Source organism: Anomaloglossus baeobatrachus, chromosome 2 (genome assembly GCF_048569485.1).
Source record: "Anomaloglossus baeobatrachus isolate aAnoBae1 chromosome 2, aAnoBae1.hap1, whole genome shotgun sequence".
Lineage (NCBI taxonomy): Eukaryota > Metazoa > Chordata > Amphibia > Anura > Aromobatidae > Anomaloglossus > Anomaloglossus baeobatrachus.
The window spans coordinates 779,274,145-779,287,288 of NC_134354.1; the positions used below are offsets into that span (position 1 = coordinate 779,274,145).

At 48.0% G+C, this 13,144-nt stretch overlaps 1 protein-coding gene across 5 annotated transcripts in view; it reads left to right on the top strand.

Moving 5' to 3' along the window:
- The window catches only part of FAT3 (FAT atypical cadherin 3), an 846,518-nt gene that overhangs the window by 770,259 nt on the left and 63,115 nt on the right, over positions 1-13,144 (top strand). For all 5 annotated transcript variants that reach the window (XM_075337574.1, XM_075337573.1, XM_075337576.1 and 2 more), the window contains 2 exons: positions 9,207-9,341; positions 11,360-11,517. In XM_075337574.1, coding sequence (XP_075193689.1) covers positions 9,207-9,341; positions 11,360-11,517 — 293 coding nt within the window. The remainder of the gene's footprint in view (positions 1-9,206; positions 9,342-11,359; positions 11,518-13,144) is intronic.

Sequence of the window (13,144 nt, forward strand, 5' to 3'; positions counted from 1 at the left end):
CCTCCTCTCTCGGGGCGGGGTTTTGGCCTTCGCGCCTCTACTGCTCGAGAAGACGCTCGAGCGGGAACTTTTCGCGCCAAAGATGGCGGCTTCTGAAATTTTTCTGCCGGATACCTCCGGCGGTAACAAGGCGCACCTCTACCAGACGGCAGAGCGGTAAGATCCTGTTCGTGACGCCAAGTTGTCGCGGGCGGGGAGGAGGGTGTCAGCACACCGCGCTCACCCCTTCTGCTCGGGTCCGGCAGTTGCTCCTGGTGGCTCGAGCTGTGGGCCGGATCCCGGGGTTTCTCGAGCGACACTCCTCGCCCGTGAGTGAAAGGGGGTGTTTGTTGGGTGTGGGGATTGTTATAGTTTGTGACGCCACCCACGGTTGTGGTGATTGCACCACCGCTGCTCAGTATGGGGGTCCCGGGGATGGTGATGCGGAGCAGCCAGGTGTTGTGTTGCCCCTCCGTGGGTAGGGGTTGGTGATCCCGGGGCCCAGTGAAGAGGTGTAAAGTGTAGGGCCCGGTGGGCGCAGGGACGCGGGGTCAGCGCTGTGCCTTGCGGCACTGTGGTACTCACTCAGCCTGAGACACGGACACAGTTTGTACGGTAAACCAACGGCTGGTAGGACGGTCCCACAGACGGCTGCACCTGCACTCCCGGTAGGTGACGGTGACGTCTCTCTTCCTTGCACCTGTGTTGTCTGATGGTAGCGGTGGATTCCCTCCGGTTACCCGCTCCCCGACTGCAATCTGGGCCGGAGGAGCTCTACACTTTGCCCGCAGGCGCTGGCCCTGGGGAAACTGGTGCCCTGGCGGTGGCGGTGTCTCCCCGGTAATGGTTGGGCTGTTGCCGTCAATCGGGACTTGGTTGTTGGGGGATCTACGTCCCCTTCACTGACGGATTCGGCAAATTTGGCGACTCCTAGCCTTGCCGGGGTCCGAGAGGCCCCTGCCCTGGTGCTGACTGTCCTTCGGAACACTGCTCCAGACCACCGGGCACACAGCCAACGGGGTCCTTCCAGGAACTTCCAAACGGTCCCCCTCCAAACAGTCACCGCCGTCGCTGACCTTGCTGTTCTGGCCCTACACAAAGCTGGGCTCTCAGGCTCTCTTTCCTTCTGTCACTTTACTTGCTTTCACTTGTTTGCTCTCTCACTTAGCTCCTCACTCCTACTCCTCCCTGAGCTATCTGCCTGGAACTTCCTGCCTCCAGAGTTGTGAGCTCCTTGGTGGGCGGAGCCAACCGCCTGGCCCACCCCCTGGTGTGCATCAACAGACTCCTGGAGGAAGGCAACAAGGATTTCTGGTTAGCAGGTGTGCCTACCTGGAGTGTGGGGTGTGGTGGTGTTGTGACCTGTGTCCCCTGGCTTGCCCAGGGCGACACACAAGCAGACCAGCAGAGATTAATTCTTGCTAGACTGCCTATAAATCAGCACACAGCAGGTTGACGCCCGAGTCTGCCTGTGTGTGACGCCTGCCTGGAGCCACGGACTCAGGATCGGTGAAACAAGTGAATAGAGGCAACCGCCCACAAAGCAGGAACTCGTACCCCGCAACCCTTTAACCTCTATATAGGGATTTGGAATTACAACAGGGCCCGGGAGGGTGATCGCTGTCCGGGGAAGACTGCAGTCCTGAGAAGAGTAGTAACCCGGCAGGATCAGATCCAGAATTTAGAACAGGGACAAAAATCATCAGGCGGGAGAGTGGTCAGGTAATCAAGCTAAGGGTCAAAACCGGAGCTAGCAACGAAGTACAGGAACGGCAGGCAGAAGAGTGGTCCGGCAAACAAGGTAAGGGTTAAAACCAGAGCTAGCAGCGAAGTACAGGAACGGCAGACAAAATAGTGGTCAGGTAGTCAAGCTAAGGGTCAAAACCAGAGCTAGCAGCGAAGTACAGGAATGGCAGGCAGAAGAGTGGTCAGGCAAACAAGCTAAGGGTCAAAACCAGAGCTAGTAGCGAAGTATAGGAACGGCAGGCAGAAGAGTGGTCCGGCAAACAAGGTAAGGGTTAAAACCAGAGCTAGCAGCGAAGTACAGGAACGGCAGACAGAATAGTGGTCAGGTAGTCAAGCTAAGGGTCAAAACCAGAGCTAGCAGCGAAGTACAGGAATGGCAGGCAGAAGAGTGGTCAGGCAAACAAGCTAAGGGCCAAAACCAGAGTTAGTAGCGAAGTATAGGAACGGCAGGCAGAAGAGTGGTCAGGTAGTCAAGCTAAGGTCAATATACGAGAATACAAACAACAGCAAGGAACCAGAGTCTAGCAGGGAATTACAGGACTATATCTGGCACCTGCCATCAGATGGGAGAAGGCATAAGAGGGGTGTGGTGTCTTCCCATTGGCCCCAGCTGTAAGTTAGCCACTCCAGCCGGAAGGCACACACCACCACAGTCAATCAGTGGTACTGCAGATCCTGGTGAAACCCAGCTTAATAGATGAGCGGAGCCTGTGCCCAGCAGAGCCACTGGCTGCTCCCTCGTCCCCAGCGCCGCCCACAGTGGTGACGAGGCGGCGGCTGGTGATCGAAGCAGAAGTCGACTCCGGTGGAGACATGAAATTGTGTTGATCTCCTACACGAGAGAAACCATCGGGCCGAGTGTCAGAATTTGCAATCTGAACAGAAGCCGACGCTGCCATGACAGTCCGCAAAGATTGTGCAAAACTCCATGTGACAACCGGATATTTTTAATACAGCGGCCACTACAGGTCACATGTAGTATTACATGATGAGCAGATCAACAAAGAACAATGATGGACGATGAGAAAGCAGCAAAAGATGGAAGTTAGCAGATCTGCTCATATTTTTGGAAAGTTCGACACCTACAGGTTAGAAATGTTCCACTGCAGCATATGGAGGAGACACAGTGGTTACATGGTACGGAAATAAAGTGTAATTGTATATAGACAGCTATGCTGCACCAGCGGCACCTGCTCCCTACATACATTTATGGAGTAATTTAAAAGCAGATGTGAAAGTGTAACCAACCCAGCGATGGTAAATATAAGCGCGGGGGTCACCCTCGTAAAAAAAAATGGCTGCTCTGCAGTGTTCTTTAATCCCACCGCCTTGCATCCTATAATCAGGTTTAGCGAAGACACATGAACATCTAAATTAGCTGTAATCTAGAACATATTGAGTTGATGAATGCCATATGGTGCTGAATGTTCAGGAATGCGGCTGAAGTCGCTCCTTTCCAAGCGGCGGTAATACGGCGGAGCGGTCTACTGCATGGGAACCAGTGATCCTCATGGCACTTCATATATTACAGCTACAGACCAGAAGTAGGGAATATATCCCTATAACCAGCTGCGTTTCCAGCCTAAGGCCAGACAAACTCGTACTCCCTTGGGGTTTTAGTTGGCGTGAATATTGCCCAATATCACCCCTAATGCTTTACTATGCTTGCAGGAAATTGCACATGTCTATGCGGTTTTTATATGTCTGCAATTATTTGCAGGAGGTATGTGCAATATTGCATTTTGGGCCTAAATTTGGCACATCTTACTCCAGAACACTGTTCATCAATACTGGTGATGAGACCCAAATCATGTACAGTGTGCGCAGCTACCCTTAGATGCAAGCATCCATGTGCCATCAGACAACCTCCGCTTCAGCTATAGGGCCCATTGAAAACAAGGCTTCTGCTTATATTAACTCCATACATGTTCCTCAGGGGAGGGGCTAAGGATTTCCCACCCCACAGGTACATGAGATTGAGCAAAGAATGGGACAGAAGAAGTTCCCTGAGGATCATAGTGTTATTCTTCTTTGCATAGGAAGGTAAGACCTGAAATGTGCAAGATGGAGCATGGGTGAGACATTAGATTCTGATTATTTGGGCTCATTAGAAAAGAGATTGTTCGCCGGCCACAGCGACGTCGTTAGGAAGGTAAGTACGTGTGACGCGTCCAAGCGATATTGTTCATTTGCCCGTGACGCACAAACGACGGGGGCGGGTGCGATCGCTAGTGATGTTGCTGCGTGTAAAGCGGCCTTTAGAGTTCTCCAATTTGGACAATTCCTTCTTGTTTGATACTTATCCTTGAACTGATGAGCACAAAGTTCTCCCTTTCATGCTGAACCTCAGCAATCACTTGTGATCGCTGCATAATCCTGTCTATAACTGCTCGATTTTCCTACAGCGCCACAAGAGGAACAATGAAGCATTACAAGTACTCAGTCCTCCAGAGAGACAGACACTCTTTGTTGTCATTCTCCACTGTGGATCCCCTATTAACTCCAAATTTCCTAATGGGGTGTCTAAAAATGGGTTTGACAACTTTTGGTGGGCCAGTCTCTCCATTCCAGTCATCTAAGTGATGTTTTTTGGCAGAGAGGGCTTAAAATATACCATTTATTGGGGTCTGAATTTTTGGAATTATGCATTAATATTAAGAAAATATTGGTTAATGTAAGAGTCTATAGATTGGAAGCTTCTGGACCCCAGTACAAAATTCAGAACAGGTCCTCACCTGCCTTGTCCCTTTTAGAATATTGGTATCTACTTCTGTAAGAGAGGTCTTCCACCATCGTAGACTCCAGATTGCCCCTTTAAGCATTGACGTCTAGCTCTTCTCGTAAAGGCTTGGGGGTGGGTGTAGAAATCCCGAATCCAGACATGTTTAAAAACATCACAATTAGTTTGTTTTCATCGGATCTCGATGTTTTATGAAATGCAAAACTCTCCGGCATTAATACTTATCAGATGCATCGCTGGCGTGAAGGAGCGGATACATGAATAAACATCGCTTGACATTTGCTGAATATCTTTTGGGAGTTTAAGGCTGGAAAATAAAGTGGCACATGCGGAAAAATAGACAACACTAGGGGCATTACTGTACATATACGAGTATATAAATATGCCATAGGTCATCATACTTCAACCACAAGACCCCTAGAGCAATGGACTAGAATCCCCCCTGAGTGTCAGCCATGTGATCCAATAACAGTGCCATCCACAAGATCAGCATGGGGTGTTGTAGCACCCAGGGGTCAGGGGTTGTCAGGTATGGGGTCTCGTACCTGAGTTACTCGTCACCGGGCCGGTGTGATGGTCTGGGATGTCGCATTGGCCTGCCCGGCTTTGTGCCCCGAGGATGACGATAGGGATTGTAGTGGGATGATTGTCGTAACGACACCTGTGGTACGCGGCCAGGGATTAGCCGCCGTTGATGTCGCTGTCCTCCGGGGTGGATGGTAGTAGCAGCAGAGATCGTGTCGCTCCCCACAGGCGGAGCAGGCCCCGGGGAGGATGATGAAGGGACTAGTGATAGCAATGGCCTTTGGCAGCAAGGCGTGAGGCATCGGCACCGATAAGAATCCAAGTCAGTGGCTGCGGTTCCAGGTGTCTTTACTCACTCTTTGTGCCGCTTGCCCAGGTACTACTCGTCACTCGCTGTGATGGGCCCCATCGACCCCGGATAAGTTAGGAGAAGTCACTGGTGTTTGAAAAAAAGTCCTTTCTCAGAGTTGCCCTTTCTAACGGGAGGAACCTGGGCTGAGCGCTCTGCTCCAAGATGCAGGCCCTGTGAAGAGAAGAAAAGAAAGTGATGCTGGTGTCGTGCCCCAAAACTGATGTCCTGGGTAGACTGTGTAGTGATTGTGTGACTTTGCTCCTATTTCTACCCCCCAGGAGGCTGCCCCAGTGACCGGGACAGTCCCAAGCTTTGTGTTGGCCAACCCCCTGCCTACCCTAGCACAGCTCCCCAGTGAGAAGGCTCCTATGCTTTATGTAAAGTGTGAATGTGGAACACCGGTGATTAACCTCCTCCTAACACGAGGCGAATATCGCACCTAAAATAAGGTGCAATACTCTGTGGCGACTGGAGCCTCAGGGGCGCCACAGTGTCACCAGCAGAATCCCATACCATTGCTGGGCAAAGGACCCTCATAACAGTGTCAGACAGTTGACCTCCCACTAACAGTGTCAGCAACTGGACCACATAACAAAAGTAATTTACCATAGCCACAATCCCCATAAGTGATAGCCACAGTTTGTTAAGATTTAACTCACCTGCTGAATACACATTTTATAGTAACGTGCCCAAAAAAAAGTGGAAGGCGATTGGTAATATGTTGGTACTATACAAGTAAGGATATAACTTTCTGTACTCAGTGGACTTCTTCACCTAAATTTGGGTTTATCTCATCATAGTCCTAAAGTGACAATCCCCCCCGGAGACCCCCTTTAATCTGGCTTCTCACGGTGGTGTCATTCAGTTCCAGTGTATCTGACGAGCCGGTACCCTGCAATCTCCGCCTGTCACTCCTCACTTTAGACCTCTTCTGGGTTAGTAACTGAACCTTGTCATTTCTGAAAACAGTAATTTACCCTTTTCTGAAAGAAAATATAGAATGGTGTGAGTAATCCGAGCCCCGTCCAGAAGCGGTAAGCCGAGCATTTCCATGTCAGCGCTGCCCCGGCCGCCCATCACATGCCGTAATTGATTGCAGAGGAAGCTAAGTAGCTCTTCTACATGGTTTGTTTTCCCTCTTACTCGCTTCACTTAGGTTTATATATTCCACCTTTGTTATATTGGAAGATTAACTTGTCATGAAGGGGCGATGGAGACCACGCTCCCCGGGATGGAATATCTACACGATGTGGTCATAGGTAATGCCGGAATACTCAACTTCCCGAGAATGTTGAATCCAAATCTATCACGTGTAAGACTGTCTCCGCGAAGACACACAAAAGTGGAGTAGATAAAGTCCGACTACAGGCGTTATCAGATTGCTATTACGTCGATTGCCCCCACACCAGGGCAATCGGGAACAGCAGGGTAAAGTGCCGGGATTGTCACATCTAATGAATGCGACAATTCCGGGCGGCTGCAGACTGGTATTCTTAGGCTGGGGGGCTCCCAATAACTATAGGTCTCCCCAGCCTGAGAAAACTAGCCCCCAGCTGTCGGGCTTTATCATGGTTGGGTCTCACAATTAGGGGAGAGCACACGTTGTTTTTTTAATTATGTATTTAAATAAATAAAAGAAAAAAAAAGCCACATGTGGTTCCTCTTATTTTGATAACCAGCCAAGATAAGAGCATGGCTAGGGGCTGTAGCCTTTAGCCATGACTTTAGCTCTGCTGGTATCAATACATAGGGGAACCTACACCAAATGTTTTATTTATTTATTTTATACCACAATATAGACCCACAAACAGAGTCTGTGATTCCAACCAATCACAGACTCTGTCTGAGGGCGGAGTATGACTGCAACCAATCAGATACGTCGGTGGGTGGTGAAAGCAGTGAATATACATTAGGGATACTTATCGGACCCGGAAGTAGTGCTGCAGCCGCGGGGAGACTCGGTAAGTATTTATTGCTTTAACCCTTTTTTATTTTCTTTCTTCTACAGCCCCCCTATGCCATTTTACAACACATCACTTTTGCCTCCCTTTAAATTTAATGGGCTCGACCAGTAACCACGATCCGATCAGCGATCTCAGGCGGGCTCGGCGATCCTGAAGCGATCCGATCCTTGGCAGGATCACTCATCTCTAATAATGAGTCTATTTGGGGCTGTACAGGGTCCCTGCACATTACCGATATCTTCTACTACCTCTACCTCTATTTCAGGCTATATTACAGAAGTATTTTAGTGTCACTGTGAGGGTAGGCCTGGGCTATAGGCCGTTTGTCCAGATGTAATAAGATGATCTGTGTATGTAAATAATCAAACTATAGATGTCGTTGCATAATTATCTGTGTGTCTATGTGACAATCGCATAGACGCCATAATATGATTCTAAGATGTGTGTTCCGCAATCTGTTAACAAAGATGATGAGACCAAGGTGAACAATGAACAAAGAAGTATTCATAACATACTGAGAGAATTCATAATCAGTTAGTTCACACCATGTGGGATGTGGGATGTTGACTCCTTGTTCTTGCTCCAAGGTCTAAGTCGAATGTTGTATTGTATAATCACAAGATTCTTTAATACATGGGTCAGAAGCTAGCTTGTTGTGAATGTCAGTTATGCTTTGGCTGCTGGGAGGCTCCCTCTTGTGGCCAGGAATGGTTTGGACATAAACCAGGTGTGTTGAGCAGTGGGCGTTTCCATTGCTAACGCTCTGCTTATTTAAATCCTGGTCTGATAGCAGGCTATGCCGGTTGTCAGTTGTTCTTTGTTCACAAGCCTGCTTCATTCTGCTCCACACCACATCTACCTCAGATAAGTGCTTGCTCTTTATTTGTTGTGTGGTTCTTTTACTCTTATCTGAGTTTGTCATTTGCTGTGGTTGTTCTCAGTTTATTTGCATGCAGGGATCTTCCCTTTCAGTTGCTTAACTGGGAAACTTCCTGCAGTTATGTTTGGAGTATTGCTCCTATTAGTCCATGTGTTTGTGGCTTTTTGAATTTGTAATGATTCTTGTTTTCTGTTCATTGGTATGACAAGAGCGCCTGGTATAGGACGGAGTGCAGATCGTGCGATCTGAGGGCCTTTCTGTACTATCAGGTATTTGGATTTTTGCAGGGTTTTTCTCTGGCCACCATCAGTCCCTTTCCTGTCCTTTCCTATTTTAGTCAACGGGGGCCTCACCTTTTGCTAATCCTATCATCTATCTGTGTATTGTGTTTTTCTATATCACCGCAGTCTTTGAATGTGGGGGGCTTGCTATTCTTTATCTATTCTCTGAGGCATAGAGTTATTCATCTTCCCTTCCTTTAGGATAGTTAGTTCTCCGGCTGGGTTCGCGGTGCATAGGATGTTAGTTCACCCCTCGGCTACTTCTAGTTGTGATGGTTAGTAAGGGGATGGTGGCCAGATTAGTTGCCAATGCTCCTGTCACCTTTTACCAATGATTGATGGTGGTCTTCCATGGTTCCGGATCATAACACTAGCTTCCGCTCAAGCAGTGAACACGTCTCATTGTCTGATTCATTTATATCTGCGCAGATCGATTTGAAATCCGTCTCTGTGACCCTGAGAAATCCCATTTGTGATTTCCCCAAAATTCCCAACCTTGACAGCACCATATAGCGGCACATTGTCCACAGGTCTGTGACATGGAACCATAGGGACTTTACTTGGTGCTGTAGAGGGTACTACAATGTGTGCACGGTTATGCTGACTGACGTGCAGCACAATATCTATAATTATTATATCCCTTAGGACTATCATAAATCCAATCATTCAGAATCGCCTGCCATCTTTGTAGAACGAGCACATAGCCGCCTCTCTTCTAAGCCTATACCGTGTGTTGCAGGTGGACTCTGCCCCGGATCCGCCGATCCGTGTTTGAACAAGCCGTGTCCCGAGGATATGCAATGCGTGGGGTACGAAGTCAGCCGGAGACCATTCATCTGCCAGTGCCCACCAGGCAAACTCGGAGAATGCTCAGGTAAAATCCATTATTCAGAGACTTTCTTAACTTGCGGCCAGAAGCTTTTAACATTTATTTTTATATCAAAGGATTACAGATTTCTTTATACCGGGACCCATAGGTAATAAATAAAAGTAGACGAAGACAAACGGCGCGGGCAGGAAAGGCTGGAAGGTTAAGTAGATAGTAATCCAAGAAGAATGATGGATGTAGGACCAATAAGACTTGTAGACCTTGTATGAATGAGCTCAGAAACATCGGAAGACCCTGCAGGAGTCAAAGCATTCACCTATCCGAAAAATGGCACAACGCCATCCACATTAGATAAGAGAGAATTCCACCAAAAGACACCCTTGTGTTAGGTCACCCATATGTCATACAGAAAGGGAAGGGAAAGATGGTGACCCCTGACCAAATCTTCTGCTGGTCCTTAGGGTCTCTCACCACCCTAGAAAGGTTTCGCACCTATGTGACGAGCCGGATACCTGACCCTAGGTGTCCCTAGTGCTGGTCCTTAGGGTCTCTCACCACCCTAGAAAGGTTTTGCACCTATGTGATGAGCCGGATACCTAACCCTAGGTGTCCCTAGTGCTGGTCCTTAGGGTCTCTCACCACCCTAGAAAGGTTTTGCACCTATGTGACGAGCCAGATACCTGACCCTAGGTGTCCCTAGTGCTGGTCCTTAGGGTCTCTCACCACCCTAGAAAGGTTTCGCACCTATGTGACGAGCCGGATACCTGACCCTAGGTGTCCCTAGTGCTGGTCCTTAGGGTCTCTCACCACCCTAGAAAGGTTTCGCACCTATGTGACGAGCCGGATACCTGACCCTAGGTGTCCCTAGTGCTGGTCCTTAGGGTCTCTCACCACCCTAGAAAGGTTTTGCACCTATGTGACGAGCCAGATACCTGACCCTAGGTGTCCCTAGTGCTGGTCCTTAGGGTCTCTCACCACCCTAGAAAGGTTTTGCACCTATGTGATGAGCCGGATACCTAACCCTAGGTGTCCCTAGTGCTGGTCCTTAGGGTCTCTCACCACCCTAGAAAGGTTTCGCACCTATGTGACGAGCCGGATACCTGACCCTAGGTGTCCCTAGTGCTGGGCCCTAATTAGGAAATGGATGGCGTGAGCTCTACATCAACCCCACTAAACTCTATAGATGACATAAGGAGGACACACGGGGGGGAAATGCATGAACTACTTATCCACAGGTGACTCGGGTAGAGGTTCAGCAAAGTTTTTAGCAACGACACCACAGAGGAGTACAAGCCACCTGCTTGCAACAAGGGCTTAAAGGAACTGAAAATATCACCAGCACCAGTCCAAGTAAGGAAGGGGAATATAAGCACCAAGATAATGCTGATGATCAGCAGCTGGGTGGAAGGCGAGCTCCTGCTGGGTCCAAAAGGGAAAGAGATGAATCCAGCAGGACAGCTACCTATACCAATGAATACTGGCAGCAGGAACAATGGAAAGTCAAGGAGCATTCTGCACAGCTAGACACCGTAACCTTCTATTGCCAGAAACCACATGACTGATGACATGATAGCCAAACCCATGAAGAAGAGTCCAGATAAGGGTAACTTCTTTAATACTATATTGATCTCATCACTGCACCAATGACATATACAGTCCTAACACACTATATTCAGGAAATGGGGTCATATTTCTAACTTTTAACACAGAATTTATGAGAAACTGCCCTTAAAAGGGTTCTCAGCTTTAGATAATTCCTTCTTGTTAAAAGGGGTAAGCGGACAATAAGCAGATGATAGAGTGATCCACTGCTCCGACATCCAGAGATCACCTGCAATCAGTGAGTCACGGTGGCAAGAAGGGTTTTGTTTCCCTACACTGCTCCCGCAGGCGACGTACAGAATTACACATTGACCATTCATATGAATGGGATATTTGGGTATGGAAGGACATGACAGATCCTCTAGGCTATATACGTTCCAGATTTGTTTTTTTATAAACAAACAATCCGTTATATTTTTGCCAAACTAATCTGGTTACAATATATTTGCTTATGATTTCAGGACATACTTCTCTCAGTTTTGCTGGAAACAGTTACATCAAATATCGAGTCTCTGAGAACAGCAAGCGGGATGAATTCAGACTGGGCCTGCGAATGCGGACTCTGCAGAATAGTGCCATCATCATGTACACGAGATCGAACCCCTGCATGATCCTGAAGGTAAGTCAATGGTGAACGCCCCCCCCAAACACATAGGGCCATGTACAACTCTAGACATCACTTTTGCGTTTTTAAAGATCTGAACCACAAATTATTCTTTGCAGCTGATATCAAATGTACTCTACTGCTCATGTGCAGCTTTTAGCTACTTACACAAGGCAGGAGAAACTCTTTGATTGGTTAAGAACTGCACATGTGCAGTAGAGGAGGACTTTCTGTAAAGGGAGTTTGCAGCAAGAGTGGTTTTAGGGTCTTGAATTTCTCAAATTAGTAAAAGGAAAGGAGGTAACCCCCTAGAATTGTGAAGAGGATGAAGAAGTGTCAAGCTCGGATTGGCGAGTGTCCAACACACGGCGCGACAGATGCGCATGGACCAATGACTGTCCGGCGCACTGCGAAATACATGGGTTTAAACAGGGATGGTATAGGAGAGAAGGACCGTGATGGTAGGTAGTGGGGAATGGGACACCTCCTAACCTGTGTCTGGTCCCTAAGCTCCCCAATCGTCCCTATATAAGTCCTTCCTCATGTCGCCGTCACACGTCTAGTCCCTCCACTTTCCCTTTTTTAGTGACAAGGCCGGCGAGTACACTAGATGTCACCACTACAGTAGTGACACACAGGGGAAGGAGGACAGACAGGGGGAGATAGATAAAAAGATATACCAACAAACTTCCCAGCTGCAGCCAGACACCAATACTGCAGATGACATGGCTCCAAACAGTAGCACCACAAAAGCACCATCAGTGGAGCACCAACAGCTCCAAGAGAACTTCCTCCCTCTAAGGTGGTCAGAAACATAATGAACTCTATTACCGGCATCAGGTGATGGATCATGTGACTATTTAAAGGATGTGGGAGTGATCACAAACTGGCTGCACCTGAGGGAACTTATTATGTTTCTGACCACCTTGGAGGGAGGAAGTTCTCTAGGAACGGCTGGGCTGGTGATCCACTGCTGGTGCTTTTGTGGTGCTACTGTTTGGAGCCGTGTCGTCTGCAGCCAGACACCAAATCGGCTGTCAGGTAACTGGTATCTGGGATGTCATCACTTCCAATCCCAATGGAAAGGATCAGAGATTGTAATGGTAAGTATTGTTTCTTTCTTTTAAGATCCCTAACTTCTGATTTCAGTTAAGAAACCCCTTTAATAGCTAATTATATATATATTTTTTTGTATAGAAGTCAGGGCTTTTTTTTTTTTTTTGCTAGCACCAAATCCCCAGAAGAGACAGGGTTAGAGGCTAAAATTCTGTCTACTTCCATTCACCACCAGAGGGAGCTATTGAGCAAGAAATGTGAAGTCTGCAAATGATGGTGACCATCTGTTAGTACTGTTATATAGTGTGATTATTCCAGGAAAGCTCATCAAAGTTCTTTATTCGGGGGCTTTATACTTGAATTTTTCCAGATTTCGTCGATGTTTTGTTCTGCGCCGATTCCTGTGATCTCAGCTTCATTTTCATACTCAGTGTGACACCTATAACCCAAAAATCATACGTGCCATTCATCAGAGTAAACAGCTATTGGCCGGGGTGTAAATAGAGCATCACCGCGTTACGATGTAATTATACACACGGTATGGGGAACGTCACAGGCGGAGGTCTCCGAAATTACATGGTTTATT